Source organism: Polypterus senegalus, chromosome 3, assembly GCF_016835505.1.
Source record: "Polypterus senegalus isolate Bchr_013 chromosome 3, ASM1683550v1, whole genome shotgun sequence".
Taxonomy (NCBI): Eukaryota; Metazoa; Chordata; class Cladistia; order Polypteriformes; family Polypteridae; genus Polypterus; species Polypterus senegalus.
The window spans coordinates 181,056,721-181,079,273 of record NC_053156.1 but is presented as its reverse complement, the minus strand read 5'-3'; the positions used below and the strand labels follow the sequence as shown (position 1 = coordinate 181,079,273).

General features: G+C 39.3%; 1 protein-coding gene across 1 annotated transcript in view; it reads left to right on the top strand.

Moving 5' to 3' along the window:
* Window positions 1-6,813: 6,813 nt before the first annotated feature.
* The window catches only part of LOC120526841 (protein cornichon homolog 3), a 201,575-nt gene continuing 185,835 nt past the window's right edge, over window positions 6,814-22,553 (top strand). The window contains exon 1 of the mRNA XM_039749970.1: window positions 6,814-7,287. Coding sequence (XP_039605904.1) covers window positions 7,207-7,287 — 81 coding nt within the window. The 5' untranslated portion in view covers window positions 6,814-7,206. The remainder of the gene's footprint in view (window positions 7,288-22,553) is intronic.

Sequence of the window (22,553 nt, the reverse complement as noted above, 5' to 3'; positions counted from 1 at the left end):
TCCAAAACATTAACTTTATTATTCTTTTACCATTCTTTGGTAGAACGACTTGTGTGTTTAGGGTCATTGTCTTGCTGCTTGACCCACCTTCTCTTGAGATTCAGTTCATGGACAGATGTCCTGACATTTTCCTTTAGAATTCTCTGATATAATTCAGAATTCATTGTTTCATCAATGAAGGCAAGGCGTCCTGGCCCAGATGCAGCAAAAGATGGGATAAGGTTCTTGTGCTGGAATGCAGTGTTTTTCTTTCTCCAAACATAATGCTTTTCATTTAAACCAAAAAGTTCTATTTTGGTCTCATCCGTCCACAAAACATTCTTCCAATAGCCTTCTGGTTTGTCCACGTGATCTTTAGCAAACTGCAGATGAGCAGCAATGTTTTTTTTGGGAGAGCAGTGGCTTTCTCCTTCCAATCCTGTCATGCACACCATTGTTGTTCAGTGTTCTCCTGATTGGATTGGCGATTCTAAATTGGCCCTAGTGTGTGCTTGGTGTGTGGGTATGTTTGTGTGTGTCCTGCGGTGGGTTGGCACCCTGCCCGGAAATTGGTCCTGCCTTGTGCCCTTTGTTGGCTGGGATTGGCTCCAGCAGACCCCCGTGACCCTGTGTTCGGATTCAGCAGGTTGGAAAATGGATGGATGGATAGATGGATGTTCTCCTGATAGTGGACTCATGAACATGAGCATTAGCCAATGTGAAAGAGGCCTTCAGTTGCTTAGAAGTTACCCTGCGGTCGTTTGTGACCTCGCCGACTATTACATGCCTTGCTCTTGGAGTGATCTTTGTTGGTTGACCACTCCTGGGGAGGGTAACAATGGTCTTGAATTTCCTCCATTTGTACATAATATGTGTGACTGTGGATTGGCGGAGTCCAAACTCTTTAGAGATGATTTTGTAACCTTTTCCAGCTTGATGAGCATCAACAACTCTTTTTCTGAGGTCCTCAGAAATCTCCTTTGTCCATGCCATGATACACTTCCACAAACATGTGTTGTGAAGAGCAGACTTTGATAGATCCCTGTTCTTTAAATAACACAGGGTGCCCACTCACACCTGATTATCATCCCATTGATTGAAAACACCTGACTCTAATTTCACCTTCAAACTAACCGCTAATCCAAGAGGTTCACATACTTTTGCCACTCACAAATATGTAATATTCGATCATTTTCCTCAATAAATAAATGACCAAGTATAATATTTTTGTCTCATTTGTTTAACTGGTTTCTCTTTATCTACTTTTAGGGCTTGAGTGAAAATCTGATGATGTTTTAGGTCATATTTATGCAGAAATATAAAAAATTCTAAAGGGTTCACAAACTTTCAAGTACAACTGTATGCAGTGTTAAGGTACTTAAAAATTATACCCTGCCTCTTTTCAAAATGCCTTCCTATTTTGATGTTAAAGGATCCAAAACAGTACATATCAGTACTATAGGAGGCAGGTTTAATTAGTATAAGATGGGTAGGTATAAGGTGTAAGGAAGTATATATCTCAAAGGGTCAAATTGGAAGACTACTACCCTATATATGAGGTGTGATCCAAAAGTTCCCGGAATGCATTTATTTAAAAGCATACACACCAAATACCAATTAATGGTGAACAGTTCCTTCAAAATAGTCACCCGCTGAGTTGATACACCAATCCCAGCGAGATTTCAACCTTTCGAAGCACCTCTGGAAGTCGTTTTTTGTCAGTGTGTTCAAGATGTTGGTTCTTACTGTTTGGATCTCCTCCACCGTCTCAAATCTGCCTCCCTTGAGCCTCATCTTCATCTTAAGAAATAAAAAAAAAAATCAGACGGCGCTAAATCAGGGGAGTACGGAGGATGGGGAATGGCAGTAAACTTTGTTGAAGCCAAAAATTTGCGCACAATCAGAGATGTGTGAGCTGGTGCATTGTCGTGATGCAAAAGAAATGACTTGGCAGCCCACATCTGAGGACGTGTTCGGCAAATTCAATTTCGCAAATGCCTTAGAACATCCCTGTAGAATGCTCCATTCACCGTCTGTCCTTGTGGATGACACCCTTCACATCAAAGAAGCAAATGAGCGTTGACTTGGTGTTGCTGTGAACTTGTCGAGCTTTTTTGGATCTTTCAAATCACTCATTTTCACAAACGGCCCTTCACAGACACAACCAAACTTTAAACGAGAACTGCGACTTGAAAAACAACTGTGCTAACGTTATAACGCGTGATAACAGCTCTAGCTTGAACTGCTATCTAGCGGCGATTGATATAACCAAACCCTTCTGGCTGCAGAATAAATGCATTCCGGGAACTTTTGAATTGACACCTCGTATATAGTCATATAGTAGGTATGGCCTGCTATAAAGGGCAATATGCATATCCTAGTGTATCTGCCAGACAGTCCCATTGATGCCCTAAGTTGAAATCTTGTACATCTGAGCAATTCTGATGCAACCAAAGTTCAGTGCTATCAGAACTGGCATCTTTAGATGGGTGTTCAACTATACTGGGCACATTACCAGTGGCAAATCTCAGATTCACCAGGAGATAGATCATTTATCTACCAATTTCTTCACTGAAACAGTTGAGAATAGGCTTGGAAGGTGATTATCTAAGTAAAAGCTCCTCTCTATTGTAGATCTTCAGTCATCTCCGTACAGTCTTTAATGTGCTGTTGTAGGGCACAAATGGGATGACAGGGCATGCAGATGGTGCCAAATGGCAGCACTTGCCATTCATAAACATTGGATGTGGAATCAGTCTCTAGGTCATGCCACATCAAAAAAAAGGCATCTGTCCTCTGGTAAAAGACGGACCTGGTAAAACATTGCCTTAATGTCATTATTATAGCTATTCACTGGTCAGGGAAATGTAGCAGAAAGCCCAAAAGTGAGAGGATTAAGGCAGTACCTGGTAGTCATTTAAACCAATGCCTTTATAACACTGCTTCCTTCAGGAAAGTGGTACAGAAACATAAAAACACATACCAGCAGACTGAAAGACAGCTTTTTCCCCAGAGCTGTGATGTCCATCTGCCCCTTCTGATACACACACATACATCTACATCTACCCCAAACCTGCCCCCCTGTAGACATACACACACTCTTTCCCTCGTAATCAAACACACACACTTGCATTCCTCCTCTGCAGACCCACGCACACAGATCACTGGTCTCTGCAGGTGTACTACCTCAGAAAAAGTCTGGACTTGATGATGTTTTATTACTGCTGTCTTTTATAATTATTATGTTTATTTTATTATTTAAAGTGTATTGTGTATTTTAAGTATTCTGCCATAAAGCCGAGTCCTAACAACAAAAATTTTGTTATGTGTATGCATAATGACAATAAAGAATTCTACCTCTATCACATTGAATTAGCAACGAGGCATCTTTAAGGTACAGTTTGCTGCTTGGTGGTTTTGGTTGCATCTGTAGTATCTGCTATTTGTTGTGATCCAACTAATCATTTACTCCTGTCAAGGATAAAAAAAAACCTCTCCATACAAAAATAAAGGCTTTGGGTTGCTGCCCCATATAATATCAAGTCTTGGTGAAGTAAGCACTTTAGACTGATACTGGTCTAACAAAAGACAAATGATTGATACAACAAATGAGTTTTTATATTGATGCTGCAAGAAGGTAGATTAAAGCAACTGGAAGTGAGGTCATCAGAAGGGACTGGAAGTGATGTCATCTGGTCTGTAGAAAGAGGGAAAGGGTCATTAGTGCTTGTTTCCAGCCCCTCATCTCTTGTGCTTTCACTCCCTATTGTACCCTTTGGCTGTCCCCTAAGCACACATGTGTGACACTCCTTATTAAACTTCATGAAAGTAGGATATTGACTCAGGTCATGTTCTGCATTATTGCAGTATTGACAAAATACCTTACTCTATCTGGACTTCTAGACCAGGGGTCCTCAATCACGGTCCTGGAGGGCCGCAGTGGCTGCAGGTTTTTGCTCCAACCCAGTTGTTTAATAAGAAGCTCTTATTGCTCAAGTAACACTTCTGATTCACTTTACTTGTCTTGCTCATTAAGATCTTGAACCCTTATTGCTTATTTTAGTCTTAAATAGCTGTATTCTTGGTTTTTAATTGTGCCTAATTACCAATATCATGCAAATGACAAAAGAGACCAGCATTTCTCCATTTAGCTTACCATTTACACCTGTGTGTATTTATCATGCATTACTGGGTTTAATTAAATACTTGGAAGGGAAGTGAAATGAAAAAGTAAAGGACTAGATTTACTTATCCATTTTAGCCTTCAGATCATTTGGATGATATCCTTAGACCTTAGAAAGGGGAAGAAAATATAGGATATGAGAATTACCTGACATAGCAGAGTTAAAGCACAAATAAGCAATGAAATTAAATTTATTGGCAAGAATTGCTTTCTAATTAAGCAACCAGGTTAGAACAAAATCCTGCAGCCACTGCGGCCCTCCAGGACTGTGATTGAGGACCCCTGTTCTAGACTAACGGTGTTAATCCTTATGTGGCATCTTGGTTTGCTGAGACAGTGGCCTAGTCAGAGGTATGAAGAGTAAAGGTCTACTTAAACCTGACACCCAAGTCATCTTCAAGCAGCAGATTTTCTAAGGCCAGCTTAAACTCCTTGGAGTCCCAAAGGGTAATTGATGGCTGTGGTCCACTGTAGGAGGCCCCCTGTTTGAGTACATGATCTGCTGCCCGATATGGGAAAGTGATGACAGACAGGTCTGAGAGATGGGATCTAGTGCAAAATTGACAGAAGCTGGTCTTTGGGCCATGGCATTGGTAATTCCTTAGGGCATCCAACTGTAAGGTGTATACTCTGGGTAGGTCATCTAAAGAGATATGAAAGAAAAAAAGACTATGAAAGAGGCAGGATGTATGAGCTGCAACTGTTGGCAGGCTCCTGATAGATATATTGGATTGGAATGGGCTCTAGATTAAAGGCAGGTTCTTGACTGAACAATGCAGCTTGTACATCTGGAATAGGGTTGATCTTAATATCTCTTGTGTAGTATTGGATTTTGCCATTTGAGCTACAGGTATTGCAGTGGTGCAGGGTGGGAGGGAACAGGCAGCATTCACTGGTGCTTTGTTAATAGTTTTAGATGAAGTAAATTGTTCCTCTTTGTCTGTAGACTCTTAGGTATGGGTAATGCTGGTCATCTTATTATTAGCTAATACATCGCCTCTTGAGCAGCTCACAGGTGTTTGATTTGCTCTTTCATGAATAAGCTAGGCTGATGAAGCTGATGATTTTATGTCTGCGGGTTGTGAATAATTAGCTTATAATGTGAGTAATAGGGTTACCTTCCTTATCCTGTTAGATACATCTGTCTTCATAATGCTCTGCCCTCAAGTGAATTGAAGTATCTCATTGCTTCACTTCTTCATCAAGACTGTCCTGGGTAATAGAAGGTGAAACTGCAGGGTCATAAAGGCAGGCTGCTGTGAGACTATGCTGTCTAACTCCATAACTGTTCTTCCTTCAGCGTGTGTACTCACGGTTCTGTGGTGGTCACTAAATGTTTGCTCCTCGAATGAGATGCAAACTTCATAGTCCTTTAAAAAGGCAGATAGATACAGTGACTACTCATGACTGAACATCTTTTATGATAATGAGAGCAGCTGATGGCATTAAAAAAAGGACAGAATCATATTAATTATATAGATATCACCTAAAGAAGCTCAGACCTTGCAAAATCTGTGCTGGACTTGGATGCTCCAGTCTTACTTTGGTATTTTTGTGTCTAAGTTCGCTTTATCCATTACTCAAAACCCTCTGTCCTCCCTGGCCTTTGGACCTTATTTTATTCATTGTTAATTGATATTGCCTAATTTTGTTATCATTTTTTTAAATGTTTTCTGTCTTCATCTTGTAAAGCACTTGGAGCTACATTATTTGTATGAAATCATGCTATATAAATAAAAGTTGTTGTTGCTCAACATGTTTGATTACCATACTTTTTGACGTTTCAATACTGTGTCATCCTAAAATATTACATTTTTTGCAAATAGGCTGATGGAACACACCCTTTCTAAATGATCACTTTAATTAATTTGCCCTTTGTATGTTGATATGTCAATTAGACAAACCTCAAATTACTATACCTATTATCCTACTCAAAGAATATATGGCAGAATTTGATATGAAATCATCAATACCGCAAGAAATAATGAAATGCCCAAAAGGAGTCTGTGGAAGGCCATGCCAGTTCCAGTATAATACAAAGTGACTATAATGCAAATTAGTCATATTCCACTGACCCACTCCTTCCCCTGCCATTTTTTAAACAATTCCAAATTGAAAGAGATTTTTATGTTATAGGTTTATTGGTCAATTATTGTCATGAGCATAGATTAACTCAATAAACTATCAACCTAATTAATACTCATGTAGGCTAAAATAATGTAAAAGGCAATAATAAATTACACAGTTTTTTTTTTAATGCTGTTATTTGAGTCCCTATGTTTTATACAGTATATACCAAATTGAACAATTACCAAGAAATATAACATAATTTTAATTAAGTAGGAGTACCTCAAACTTTCAGGATGGTGCTGAAATGTGCGTAATTCATATTCACTGAATTTATTCCAATGTTACTGCAACCTATAAAACACATCAAATAAACTCTGTTTAATATGAAGAGAAATGTCTGCAAAATAATATTTTGCTTATAAAATATCATCCCAGATTTCCATTGCGTGGTCGTGGTAATTTAAAGGTTAAAAATTGGAGGGGCTGGCTTTAGATAATATTGGATGCAGCAAGGCTCCTAACTGCGTTCATACTCGCATAATTGAAACTATGGACTGCATCGTTCATTCAGTTCAGAAGCTTTAAAGACAACACAATATCCAGCCTGTCATCTGCACATCTTTTTCTCAGCATGATTTATTTTATAAATTTCTGAAATAGCTTCGCAATCGGAATGAGACGGTTTAAAATTATCCAGAGCTTTTCTGTAAATGACTTTTAAAAACAAGATTACCTCTTTTTACATACACGATTGCTGTTGCAGTGTGGGTTTGAAGAGCCAAAAATTTTACCTTTTCTTCATGAGGTATAGCATAAGGTGTGTCAGACGCATCTTTTCAAACCCTCAAAGCTAGTATCAAGAGAATGCCGGTCTCACTGGATGTAACGGGTGGATTATTGTAAATTGCCATTCCTTTCTCCTCAAGAAGAAGTAGATTTTACCGGGATCGCTGTCATTTTGACACCGGCGAACTATGGCTTTTACTTTTGCGGCTTTTTGCTACATGCTATCATTGGTTCTCTGCGCATCTCTCATCTTTTTTGCAGTTTGGCACGTAAGTAAAAGTAAAGTGTGACTCTTTGATTGATTGAATCGGAGAAGCCAGTAAAAACTTTTATATTAGCCTCTAAACACATTACATATCTTGGATTTAAAAATTATAACAGTAAAAGTAACTTTAATTACAACGTCTAGCAAGTGGGATTTTGCACCTGTTACTGTAATTGTCTACATCCTAATACTCAAACTATTTGAGTTTATGATGGAATGATGAACAAACCAGCAGTTCATTTAGCAGATCTGAGTCTCGATCGGTCTGATCAGAAGCACTTTACTATGTCAATACTAATTCAACTGCAATCGTAAAAAAAAAAAAAAATCATTTTTAATTTTTGCTGCGTTTCTGGAGAGGGTGGCTTTACTGGTTCGTGCTCTGGTTCTTCCTGGTTCTACCCGATGCCGAACTTCAGACCCCCACGACCATTGTTGTTTCTGTTAAGTAGGTTTGATAATTAAAGTCACTTAACTCATTAAACAGCTTCTGTGTCTCTTTTTAACGGACTATTATTGATTTAGCGGTTCTATTACAATTTTATCATGAACTGTTTTTTAATGCATTATAAGGAACGCTGTTTTGAAATTCTTAAAAGAACTATCACCAAACCCGTTTCTGATGTTTCCTTGTATTTTTGACTTTCATTAAAATCAATAGATTGGACGGAAGCGTTTTCTTGTCCATGAGGTCTTGATTAATTAAAGAAAACGTTACTTTGTTGTTTCGACACGTATTGTATTAAACCAGGAATTGTTATATTTTACTTTCGTATAGGAATCTAGAATAGGCTTGTGTTTTGTTCAGATGGACGTATTGGTTTCCTTTGCATTTTGAGACAGTTTATTTTTCCTGTATCTTTTGATGATAAAGTATCAGATGGTCTGTGTTATCTGCACCTTTCTCTATTGTCTTTTTTTCATCTGGAAAGGTAATTAAGGCGAAAAAAACATAATCCTTAACATTAAAATAAACGTAAAACAATGAATAAAGGCAGTTTAGGTGAATAACTGTGCCCACATGCTGGTTCTTATGTTTTACTTGGTGTTTTTAAAATAAACTCTTCCCAGCCACCGCGACCATTGAAACAGAGTTCAGGAAATGGCTTAACAGGGAGCGTCGTTAGCTTTCGGTGTTGCCGCTGGGCCGACCAAACATGGAGGCGATGTCCACAGTAAACAAGCGACCAAAACAAAAAGTCTTAGCCTCGCCGAACTGGACGCTATTCAGAGATTATTATTAATTAACACCTTTCAACATATCTTTTTGTCTTTTCCAAAAAAAAATAAAACTCATCATTAACTATAATAGTTATTCCAAACAACACCCCTACGTTTCCCGTAATACAAAACCAGTCCAATAAATTTACAACAATGACACAAGTTCATAACCAGACTAATAATAAGTAAATAAGTACTAATAATACAAACGACACCAACAAGAAACATTAAGGAACACAATCAGTCCTTAAACAGTCAAAGCCTAAACAAACCTACTACCCATTCAGGAATATAACTTTTCATTATATGTATGTTAATCTCATCCGTCAGTTGCTATAAGTAATTGTCTTTCGTGAAAGGTAATGAGCACACATGAATGGTGATTCGGCAGCAAAATTTGAAAAGAGTGATCAAAAATGTTTCCCGGAAAAAAAGTGGTAAGCTAACATATGTGCTTTCCCGAACCTGATGCTAAAATTACATTTAAATTACTGTTTTTAAAGAGGTATTTTTTTTTAATATATACATTTATAAAAGACTCATCTAGAATTATATATATATATATATATATATATATATATATATATGATATATATATATATATATATATATATATATATATATATATATATATATATACTGTATATATAATTTTAAAGAGCCTAAAAATAACATTTTCCTTATATATTAAGGCCAGCATTATCAAATTAGGCCCAGTTCAAAACATAAGTATACCAAAGGCAGCAAGTCTCAAATGGTTAAATATGCGACAAGTGCATGGCATTATATTTGTATTTTACATTTTTTCTCTAGTGTCCACTGTTTTCATTATTTTTATCTGAGATTTGTAAGCTGTGCCCTTCAAACTTGCCCATTATTCTAAACAAATGCTGGACTATTAAAAACTTAAAAAGAAGTTGTTAATCTCAAAGGTGAATTTACAGCAAGTATTGGATTTCAGCATATTAATATACAGTATAGCCACCTAAACCTCAATGCATTTGTATGATAGTTGGGCAGCAGTTATTTTAGTGTAATTGCTAATTCGATTGCAATGAGGTATTATTGATATGGTTGACATAAATAAAAATAATGTAAAAATGAATCTGATTTTAAAATTTTTAATTTAACATATTTCTGAAGTTAAAATCGAGCTAATACATTTTACCAACAACATTTAAGATAATAGTTTTTTGCTGAAATACCTTTCAATACATACCAATACATAACAATATATATAACAATTAATAATTAATAAAATAATATATATAATAATTAATAATGGCACATATAGAACAAGTGGACAATATCCAACAAATAAATAAGACAAGATTTATGTTTTTGTTAATTTAACTAGGTGGATTTATATTATTTGATATTTCCTTGTAGTTCCTCCATTCATGTTTGTCTAGGTTGTTAAATAAAGTATATGTTAATATCGTGACATAATTTCATAATAACTAGAATATAGTCACATTAATTTATTCCCATAAAATAACTATTTTGTTTTTTTTATATATGGTCTGTGATAGCTCTCTTTTCTGCAGCAGGATTTTGTAAATGTTAATTTTTCTTAAAGCATCAATAGTCAAATACTATATGTTTATAAAATTTAATTATTATTTAATCTGGAAATATTTTGATTTCCAGTATTAAATGTATTAATTATGTTTTGAATTAATAATATTTGTGTGATGTGGAGTGTCATGCTTTTAATGCCTGATACATGTAAAGTTAGCAATTAGCTGTGTAAACATATCTGCAAAAAGAACGTGTGAATGTTATTCCTATACGCTGAAAAAAGAAACAAGGTTAGGGATACATTTCATTGGTGTACTCTATATAGGATGTGACTGCATCATAAGAGTTATAATGGTTGAAGTTCCAAAATCTTCTTAAAATCACATTTAAAATTATTAAATTTTTAATGACCATTTTAAAATGACATTACACTTACTTTATGTGTCTTTTAGAAACAAATTTACTTCCACTAATAACAGCCAAGAGAATGAAGAATACTCCCGTTTTTAGAGAGCTGGAGTAAAGGTTTAGCTATACCCTGTTTAACATGCAAAAAAAAAAAAGTTTGAAAACGTACCCACATATTTAATTAATTCCGTCTGTACTTGAGCATTTCTGGCCATTGTAATTTTAATGAAATGAGACTTTCAAAGCTACTCAGTTGTTATAAATATTAGGGAATAATAGAAGCGAAAGGCAAACTTGGTTTTACCAGATGTACAATTTAAAGAGACTGTTATTTTCTTGGGAATTGTTATATATGAATTGTTATTTTCACTTTTACTTTAAAACTTTTGTAAAAACAATGCTTGTCCTTTTTTTCCAGTCCAGGGCATAGATTTCTTTCTCACAGGACGTATAACGCTGCTCACGTTTTGAAGGGGTTTTGGCTAAACGCACGCTAAGGAGATGCTGTCGGATCATCTGCTTTCTTTTTGTTGCTGGTGAGCTGCCTGTTCTGCTTGTCTCGCTGCCCGATCATTTCAAAGCCTGAACAGCAGCTGTCCTTTTTCCACTTCATGTCTCTGCCGCTCGCGTTATGAAGGGGTTGGGGTTTAGGATGGCTGAACGCATGCTATGAAGAAACGGTCGGATCATCTGCTGGCTTGATGCTGCTGGCAAGCTGTGCGTTTTACTTGTCACTTGTTGCTGTTTTAAGAGCTGGGAACACATGAAGTGTGTCTGCCAAAAGCAATGATGTCTCACTACCTTGTCTCGCATGATGTAAAAGCAATACTTGTCCTTTATTTCCGGTGTGGTTAAATCTCTTTCTTGTAGGATGTATAACGCTGCTCGCGTTGTGGGCGGTTGAACGCATGCTAAGGAGATGCCGTCAGATCATCTGCTCTCTTTCAGCTCCTGCTGCTGTTGCTGCTGTTGCACTGCCCGATCATTTCAAAGCATGTACAGCAGCTGTTCTTTTGCCACTTCGTGTCTCTGCCGCTCCCGTTGTTGGGTGGGGGTGGTTAGGGCGGGTGAACGTATGCAAGGAGAAGTGGCCACATCATCTGCTGACTTTCTACTGCTGGTGAGCTGCGTGTTTTGCTTGCCACTTGTCGTTGTTTTAAGAGCTGGGAGCAAGTTAAAGTATCTAGTGCAGGACTTCAAATTGTCTTCCGAGAAGATCACATCTCGTCTCCCTGTCTCCCTCCCCAAGATTTTTTTTTATAATAGAGAGGTACTATTTATGTTATTTGTATGTGATGTTGTGTCCTGTTATAAGTACCTCCAAATCGACCAAGTCAAATTCCTGTACATTAAGCACTGGCAAATAAAATTGATTTCGATTCTGAATATCTTTTCTCCATCAGAATAGGGATGATGAACAATTTCTTGACTCCATAGCTGCAACAGGTGCCACCACTGCAGATACTGATAGTGAGCTTGACTCCACTGTTGTCTTGTTTTGCCCAAACACCACCGCTCCTCACTTTGAGGCTGCCCCATACTTTGAGGCAGTCACAGTCAAATCGATGGAACCCTGGGCCAAACTAGGAGCTAAGCCCAAGGTATCAGCCAGCCACAGACTACTCTGCGGTCAGAGGTTGACAGTGTAAGCGTTGTAATGCTTCACCACCATCAGAAATTACACTCAGTGCCCTGAGTGAACAAGAATATCCTCTGCTCATCAGCTTTTCTCATCTTCCTCTTTCGGTGCTGGCTCAGACTCAGTCATGAAGAATGAAGCCAGCCATACAATCAGAATCTACAGGCCACTGGAGACAGCAAGCAGGTACCTCCACACCTCTCGAGCTACAGGCCAGGTTGTAATGCTGCAGCAGTCCCCCCAGTCTTCTTATAGACTTCCAACAATGCTGTTAATCAGCCACTCCATAACTAGGGAAATTAAATCAAAGTGGATTTTAACTGCCAGTTTTCTCTGGGCCAAAATATTTGACATAATGTCTGAAATCCCAGGCCTTCTAAACAAAAATCTTTTTGTCATGAAGGTTGTTGTTCATATAGGATCAAATGAAACTGATTGGAAACAATCAGAAATCATAAAAGATGATTTTTACCTCACTTTTTGAGTTTTTGAAAGTGACTGATAAAAACATTTTTATTTCACATCCTAATATTACTCTGCGCCGTGGGTATGGTTGTTTAAGTAGCCTTTTTAGTTTGAATGAATGGCTCCTGACACAAATTAAAATGATGAATTTCTGTTTTGTCAACAATTTTAATGCTTTGGGAATGCAGCACGTTTTTTTTAAAAATGATGAGATTCATCCTAGTAGATTAGGCTCGCACATGTATCAGTGATACTGTTCAATAATATTCTGTACGTCACTAGAAATTGTTCATATGAGTGACTACCTACAATTAACAGGTCCATCCCACTGCATTATTCCACCCCTGTTTTCATCAGTAAAAGACTTCTCAAATAATCTTTTGTTTTGTGTGGTCCAGCAAATTCTACAGATCTCTCTCATTTTCTGCTATAATGTTGTCAGAACAGTTTGCACAGAAAATACCCCAGAGTTCCCACCAGTCAGATTTATTCTAATAAATGCTCAGTCCCTATCAAACAAGATTTTTATTTTGCACTAGCCGACACCCGCTGTAGCATACGGCAGTGTAAGAATAGGAACGGAAAATGGTGAGAATGGAATTCAGAAATCAAGAAGAAAATAATACTTCTTGAAAGACGCAGTTGTGAATAGGTGTTTTGCTGGAGACGACAGATAATGAGTCGAAAGATCTAACCCTAGAAAAAGCCACGTACCAACTGACCAGGGCTGAAGACTGGTTGCTGTAGATGAACGCAAATCTTTTCAAACATAATGCAAGGTGGGATGGTGTGGTCATGTTTGAAGTAAATGACAATGGTAGCATGGAGAATCTCAGAAAGAGCTTGAATTTCAGCTTCACCACCATAAACTCCAGATGTTGCCATGTATTGATAGTACTTATGACTTGTTGTGATAACACGACTTGCGTTGGAAAGAATAACAGGAAGAACATCTCCAAATCTGTCCAAATGTAATGCAACAAAATCTACTGCCCTATGTCGTAATGAGAGTGCATTGCCTTCGTCAACCGTTTATATCAAGAAATAACCCACTGATAGGAACAGGCAGTTGCCGGATCCTGCAATAGAGATGACGTTGTACAAAAACCCGTCGACAGAGAAGATACTGTCGTTCATTTTATAGCAAAGGCTTAGGAAACAACCGTCACAGTATAACGAAAATAGCAAGGAGCGAAACCAATAGCAAGGAGTGAAACCAATGCCAATGGTCGAGAGAGTACCTTCCTGTAGCAGGCTACGGAAAAGACTCCCAGGGTCACACATGACCGAAGTGAAAGGTCACACAGTCAAACTAGATATAGGGCGGTGATGTGACACCAATGGGGTCATGAGAGGCATTTACATATATAGATAGACGCCACATTCACTTTGTTGACTAGTCGACATGCTACATCAGTGCGTTTGCCCTACTGTGAGTGGCAAAAGTGCCATTTAAATTAAAACAGGTAGGTGTGGAAACAGGGTTTTCTGATGAAAAAACAATAACGTTTAAAACAGTATCGTTTACATACAATAGATTTTGTCAAATTGTTTACATGCAATTATTTATATCCATTTATACACTAATAATGGCAATTATTAAATAATAATAATTATTATTATTATTAAATAATTCCTCCCATATAAGTAACATTTCTCGGACTGCCTTCTTCCATCTTCCAAAACATTTCTGGACTTCGTCCTCTTCTTATGCAACACAGTACTAAAGTATCGATTAATGCCCGAGTCACCTCACGTATAGACTACTGTAATGCTATTCTATCTGGCATCCCACAAAAATGTATCCATTGCTTACAAAATTCTGCTGCCAGGATAATAACCGACTGTTCTAAATCCACTGAACATATTACACCTACTCTCTCTCTCAACTTCACTGGCTCCCTGTTAACTACAGAATACAATACAAAATACTGCTCTGAACATTTAAAGCTCTCCACAACCTCACTGATCTCCTACAGAATTTCACTCCTCTCGCTCACTCAGATCCTCATCTGCAGCTCTACTTTCTGTACCACACATCAGACTCAGTGCTATGGGAGCTTGAGCGTCTTATCATAATGCTCCTCAACTCGGGAATTCTCTTCTCTCTGATATACATTAGCTCAATTCAATAACACATTTTAAAACTGCTCTCAAAACTTATCTATTCAAACTGGCATACCGATTGTGAATTTTGCACTGTTACTGCCAGTTATCTTTGTTTGTTTGCTAATTATTGCTTTTTGATTTATAATTCTCTTGTTTTAATTTTACTAATGTTGTTTAATCTTATTGTAAGGTGACCTTGAGTGCTATGATTATAAAACGGGATTTTCTAATGGCCAAATATAACCAAAACAATTGTTCAGCCTTACCTATGAAATGTAATACCCCGGGATCTGGTTTAGAGCGTACAGCGGTTTGTATAATCCCAAGCACCACATGCGTGAGGCATCATTATTCATTACTTCACTCCACAACAGTGCCACTCGCAATATGGCCGCGACATTGACGTATGATGCTGCTGGTCATGCAGCATCTAGTAATTCTATGTCTATGATGAGAGAGGAGCAGGGAACACAGTAGTCCAAGGGGGCAATAGGATTCTAGAAAAGCGGTGTGGGGGTGTATGGGAGGCTGCAAGCAGCGTGGGGAAGGGTTTGGAAGAGGAGGAATAGGAATCATGAAATGCTGTGTGGGCTGCGGGTGGAGGGGACCGGTTTTGAAAAGGAAGCAGGACGAACCAGAAGAGAAATACTGTATATATAAGAGTTGACCATTTTACATCTCATCAGATGGATTTTTTATTTGTAACTTAGACCTAGCTTAATGCTGCTGGTCTTACCTCACTTGATGATCTCATTCATCCCTGTTGCAGCTTCTTAAATTCCCCTAAGATTACTGGTCATGGAGGCGGCTTAGCCACCATTTATAAAAACTGTTTTAAATGTAGGTTTTTTGCTGATCGATGTTTGTCTTTTGAGGAGCAACTCATGATGATTAATGTCACTGCATATGTCCTTTGTGCATTGGTGTATAGACCACCTAAAAATAACAATAGTTTCATTCAAGAGTTTTCTCATTTTCTGTCTTTCATAGCTTCTTGCTCTGATAGACTCTTAATTGTAGGGGATTTTAACATCCATATCTGCTGTCCACCAAAGCCTATGGTGAACAAGTTTTTATGCATTGTGGATTCTTTTAATCTTATCCAGTCAGTATCAAAGCTAACACATCAGAAGGGTCATACACTAGATCTTGTGCTATCGTCTGGTTTCTTTGTCTTTAAACTCAAAGTTATTGATTCTGATGTCTCTGATCATTTTATGGTTGTGTTTGAGTCAACGTTATTTTGGCCCCTTTCCACCTTTTCCCAGCCCCATGCCGATGCCCCCATCCGTTCAATAAATTCCATCACAGCCACTCATTTTACTAATACATTTATGCTTACTCACTTACCTCATGTCTCAGATACCCTTCTGTCATGCATGATACTGAGAAATTAGTCTCTCTTTTCAATTCATCTTACTCACACTTTGGATTGTATAGCTCCTTTAAAACTAAAAAGACCCAAGGAAAAGAATGTTGGCACCCACTGGCTGAATGACTTCACCCATGCTCTTTGATGAGATTGCAAAAAGGGCAGGGCATAAGTGGAAAAGAGACAAACTTCAGGTCTCAAATGAAATTTTAAGAGATTGTTTAAAGCTTTACCAACGTTCTGTTAAACAGCTAATGTACAATATTACACTGAATTAATCAATAAAAATGCTCACAGATGTAAATTATTATTCAGCGCAATTAATTCCATTTCAAATCCTCCTGCTGTTATTGCTGCTATTACTTTTGTTTCTACTGCTGAAACCTGTAAGACGTTTTTAAATTTCTTCATTGACAAAGTTAACAAAATGAGATTGAACACTTCACCCCAGACATGGATTCCTTAGAGACACATCATCCAATCAATTACTTGCAGCAATTTCAGCTAAATGAATGCCACTTGCTACCCCTTAGACATTATATATGTCTTTTTAAGGAGGTTTTTTTTTATTACAATCTCCCCTTTATTTTAGCTATAATTAATAGTTCATTAACTAGTGGTGTCGTAACTTCCAAACTTTTAAATGTCAATGTCAATTTATTTACAGTATATAGCACATTTAAAACAACATAGTAATGCTGCGGCCAAAGTGCTTTACAATAATAGAATAAAAGAAAAAAACAAAAACAATAAACAATAAAACATAAATAGTAATAAAATATATAAACATAAAATAAGATAGATAAATAAATAGAAATAATTTTATATGATCACAAAGAGGAAACCATCAGTATTACTGAAGGTCACTGAATGCAAGTGAAAAGAAGTGAGTTTTTAATCTTGTTTTGAATAGTTCAGTTGTAGACGACTCCTTTATGTGATGAGGTAAAGAGTTCCACAGGCGAGGGGCAGCAGCTGCAAAGGCCCTGTCCCCTTTGGTTTTACATTTGGTATGAGGGACAACAAGAGACAGCTGACCAGAAGATCTAAGCACTCTGGATGGCTGGTGTAAAACACACAGTTCAGATAAATAAGCAGGAGCAAGCCCATGTAAAGATTTAAAAACTAGCAGCAAGATTTTAAAATCAATTCGAAAACTGACAGGCAGCCAGTGTAAAGAAGCTAAAATAGGAGAAATAGAGTCATACTTCCTTGCCCCAACCAGAAGGCGAGGGGCAGCATTTTGGACCAGCTGTAACCTGTGTATCAGAGATTTGTTAATCTCAGAATACAGCGAATTGCAATAATCAAGGTGAGAAAAAATAAAAGCATATGCAATGATGTGCAATCGTTCAGTCGTTCAACCTCTATTCAAGAAACCTAGCCTAGACCCCAATGATTACAGGCCAATCTTCAAGCTACCATTTATTTTGAAGATATTGGAAAAAATTGTATTCTCCCAGATCTCCTCTTACTTGAACAAGTTTAACATCTTTGACAAATTCCACTATGGCTTTAAAGTATTGTAAACATATAATCTATCCTGCTGAAGGTACAGAATGACATTCTTCTCACTTGCGATTTTGGTTTTTATGCAGTTTTAGTTCTGCTTGATCTTAGCACTGCTTTTTACACAATCGCACATGTCATTCTTTTAAAACACTTGGAGACAGAAGTTGGTTTGCAAGGCTCAGTGTTAAAATGTTTTTTTACCTACCTGAGAGAAAGAAGCTTCTCAGTCAGAATAGATAACTGTTCCTGATTCCACTCCCATTAAATGTGGCATCCCTAAAGGTTCGATGTTAGAGCCTCTTTTAGTTTCACTGTACATGCCACCCCTTTGCTCTGTCTTCAAAAAATATAATTTTTCATATCATTGTTATGCAGTTTTAACTTCCAGTTACAGCTGATGTGCCTGCTCTTTGAAAAACCTGTTCTATTGCTTAGATATGATATTAAATGCTGGGCAGCAAGGAACTTCCTTTAACTAAATGAAAACAACACTAAAGGAATTTTATTTGACCGAACCCAACCCCCAAACTCAATAGCCTTAGTAGCGCACTTGGTCCACTGTCCATAAATTTGCATAATGAAGTTAAAAACCTGTTTTTGGATGCTTCATTGAATTTTATTAAACAAGTCACAAGTATTGTAAAGAGCAGCTTTAATCATATTAGAACTATAGCTATAAGTTAAAGCTGATTTTATCTCATAAGGACCTGGAAATAGTTATGCATGCTTTTATTACCTCCTGGCTTGACTACTGTAATGCACTGTATATGGGGCTGTCCCATTCCACAGTTTCTAGACTTTAAATTATTAAAAATGTAGCTGATAGACTTTTAACTGGAACAAATAAAAGACAGCATATCACTCGTGTTCTAGGTCATTTGCACTTGTTACCTGTGAAATAGAGAGTTGATTTTAAAATTTTGCTATTGCTATAAGCAATCTTTGTGTCTATTTTTAAGCATTTTCTTTTAATTTCCTGTTTTTTGGTAATAAATCTTACTGTAATAAATCCTCAAATTATAAATATTCTTTGTGTGCCCATCATCCTCTCTCGTGGGACTTTTTGCTACTATATATTTTGTGACTTTACTTGGTTCCTAGCTCTTCTTGGTTGAGGCCTGTTGGACTGGAGGCATTCAGGTAATTGTAGTGGGATTAGCTGAATTTAAAGTGAGCCTTTTTGGGCATGCTAGTTAGATGATGGCATTACTGTAATGGTTTTTGTTTATTATAGACCTTACACCCATTTTGCTAGGCTTGTGCTCCATGTCATAGCAGTTAAAACACAGTTTCTTCTTGGTGAGTGTTATGCTAGTGAGGACTAGCAAGTTTTTAAGTAGAAGCAGCAAAAAAGACGTATTCAGATGGCAAAAATTGAGAAATCAAAATGTCATGCATCAGATTTGAAGCAAGAGGCAAAAATCCAAGTCAACCAAACAACCAAAGGTTCATCACCAAAAAAGACTATTGAGAAGTTACTTTTGAGAACAAATTCATTTGACCAAAAGGGTTTTTCCCCCCACAAATTCAAAGTTCAAAAGGACAACCTTTTAACCTGTAGCTTTTAATTAGGAGGTCACAACCCTCAAGAAATGGCCTCTAACTACACTAAAGATTTGATAAATAAACAGCAATGCCCTTGAAAAACAAACTGGCAGTAAAGACAGTGCAAAATAATTAACACCACAAAAATTAAACCATGTTTCAATGAACTGACAACAGAATTAGATTCCTTACATTGAAACGTAAAAGGAAGCAATCAAATGTAAAAGGAAAAAAAAAAACAAAAACAAAGGGAGTGTTTTAGTCGACAAAAGATAGAGAGAAATTGTTAAGAAAATCGGGCAAGCGACATGGTGAGATGGGCAGGAGGCTTGACATTTGAATGTTGGCCCCACTGTGAGCAAAGTGATTGGAACCCCCAAGGCAGGGTCACTCCTGCTGAGCATCTGGAGAGCAGGAGAAACCAGAGGGCTTCTAGGGATCCTGAAGATGCTGAAAATGGTGAAAGGAAGACGGAGCTAGGCTCAGTGTTGATCCCAATGGACATTAATGGATGGTGGTTGGGACAAGAGCCATAAAATGGTTGACCATGCTTTCTGGTTTCTCAGATACATGTTGGGTAAGCTGGGTTTAAGATGTTTTAGAGAGACACCAAAGCTCAGAAGAGAAAGACAAGCCCTGATTTTATTTTGGTTTTAATTCCAATTTTTATCCCTTGGATTATGCGTTAAGTATTTATGAACTGGTTTTTATTCCCACTAAGAAGACGCACTTGTTTTAAATTGATCATTTGTTTTTTTAAGAAGACACTACACTTTATTTATTGTTTGGACGCTGTCCTGATTGAATAAATGCACTTTGCAGTGTTTTGCATGAACTTGTTGTTGTGAGTCCTCATTTGCCCAACTGTCTCGGTTTATGACTTTCCATGTCTATGTGCAAGGAGAAGCCAGCTGTGGGAAATCCAGAATCTCAGTTTCCTAATAACATTGGGATCACATTGGGATCAAGAATCTAGGGGCTAGAGGATGGAATCCGTAAATGAATGACACATGTGAGTAACTACACTTTAACTGCTTAAGGATGGGAGCAATCATAGGTTTCATGTTAGAATAAAGTCTAGCTAATAAATTAGCCTTTTTTATATCCTTCTATGCTGTATGGAGTTTCTTCAAATAACTGGTAACGTTAGGCACTGAGGATGTAGATGAAGGTGGATCTAGCAGTCTAGTGTGAAAACTACATAGGTATTCAAATGATGACATTTTCAAATCAGAATGCATCCAGACATTCCTGGAGCACTCTGCCAAGGGTAGAACATTTTCAAAATTGTCTTGATTTGAATTGATTGCATATTGAAGCTATTTTTCAAGATCATGTTGTGGCAGATGGCCCGGACACAGACAGACGGACAAATTTTTTTCACCCAACACACGTTTATTCATACCACACTATGTACAAGTTAGTTCAGTGCACTTCCCAGTGCCTCCAGCACCGATCCCCCAAAAGTCCAGGCCTCACAGTCAAAATGCCTTTCTCCTGGCCGCCTCCAGTCCTCTCTCCAGCTCCGTCCTTCTTCCACCCGACTTCCGCTACTGAATGAAGGGAGGCGACCCCTTATATAGGAACCCGGATGGGCTCCAGATGCTTCCCGGCATTCCTCCGCAGACACGCCCCAGTGTGGCGGAAGTGCCGGCTGCGCACCCGGAAGCCCTCTGGGTGTCCCCTTTCTTCTTCCCCCCAGCACTTCCTGGTATGGCGGAAGTGCTGGGCTCCAGGGTTGTTCAGGTACCGGGGCCCTACAGGGTTGGGCTTCCAAGCCCTCTACCCGTGGCCCTCAATACAACCAGGGCAGTCTGGAGGAGGTACAAGCCCTCCTCAGGTCCTCCTGGGCATCCTGGCTGGGCTCCACCCCCAACCGGATGCCACAGTGCCCCACTGCCAGCGAAGAAATGTTGGTCCGAGCGGCACATCCCGAGAGGACAGCACGTCCCTGGAGTGGGTCCTACTACGTACCCAGGGTCCATCACGGCACCCTGGGACACTCCATTTCGGCCCCCCCTCCGCGGCCGACGCGCCCCTCTGGTCTGCGTCACTCTCGTCACCATCCGCTCTCCGGTGGAGCAGCCCATTCCAGAAGGGCAGGTTCCCAACGGCGCCGGTCCTCGTGATCGTCGGGGCTTCGGTCCTGCAAAAAGACAAAAGGGAGGGCCAGAAGCACTGCCTGGACACTCGCACCTAGTGTCCCACCGGGCTCTGTACCGGCAGTGCTCTCCCCACTACCGACAGCCCGCGACTTGCCTGTTCGGCTCCTCCGCCGCAGGTTCCATGCCCGTCCGGTCGTCCTTGGCGGGACCGCTCTCACAGGTGGCTCCTCCACCCGCCCAGGGGTTTCCCTCTGCCTCCGCAGAGGACGGCCCTTCACTGGACGCGCGGACCCAGCGACACGTCCCATCCTATCGGAGGAACCGGCATTCACCCCTCGGTTCCTCCTTCTCCTCTTGGACGCTCTGACGGTCTGGGTCTGAGCATGGTGAAAGCTCAAATCCAGCCCCATCTGCGTCGCTGCAGAGCGACAGGAGACTGCCGCAGGCTTGGAGCGCAAGGCGCTAGGACCCAGGGCACTCATCAGCCCCTGTCCTGCCAACCCGTGCGATCTCGCTCTCCTTGCTCCGCAGGCAGTCTGCACCGCCGCGTCCGCTGTTGGGGAATTGCCTATTTGTTGCCGGTCACTCTTATTACAGTTACGGCCATTTTCGGCGAATTCCCCCTCATGCTGTACGGGGAGGGCAAGACTCACCTTCCCCGCCGTACTCTCCCGGCCAAAGGCTCCAGCTTCGCGCCGTTCCTCCGTATCACACGGCGTCTCCGATGACGCGACCGCCTTCCCCTTCAGCTTCTCCAACCCGACGGCGAGAGCACGTAGCACCTGTAATAAAGATGACTCTGCGGGCCGAAGGGACTCCTCCAGCCGGGTCGTTGCCCCTGACATCCCTGACAATGTTTAACCCTCTGCGGTGGGCTGGCGCCCTGCCCAATGTTTGTTTCCTGCCTTGTGCCCTGTGTTAACTGGGATTGGCTCAGGCAGACCCCCATGACCCTGTAGGTAGGATATAGTGGGTTGGCTAATGGATGGATGGATGGATGTTTAACCCTCGCAGTCTGTCTTTTAGCCTCCAGATGATATTCTGAATTTAGGTTCTCAGAGAATACCAATTTCTGACGTAATGCCTTCCAGAAACGGGAAATAAATAAGGGTCCACAATCTAAAATTATGCATGTTGACATTTTATGTAAAATGAATATTCTTTCTAGGAATATATCCACAAAGGGCTTTTCATAAGGATAAAGTGAGCATATTTAGAAAATCTGTTCACTACTACAAGAATAGCATTGAGGCCTTTGGAAGATGGTACATCTGTGACAAAACTCATAGATGTATGTGCAGCTATATTGGGAGCAGCTGTAATAACACTTTGGGGAGCCCAAGGGATGCCCATCTAATTTAATTCAATATATA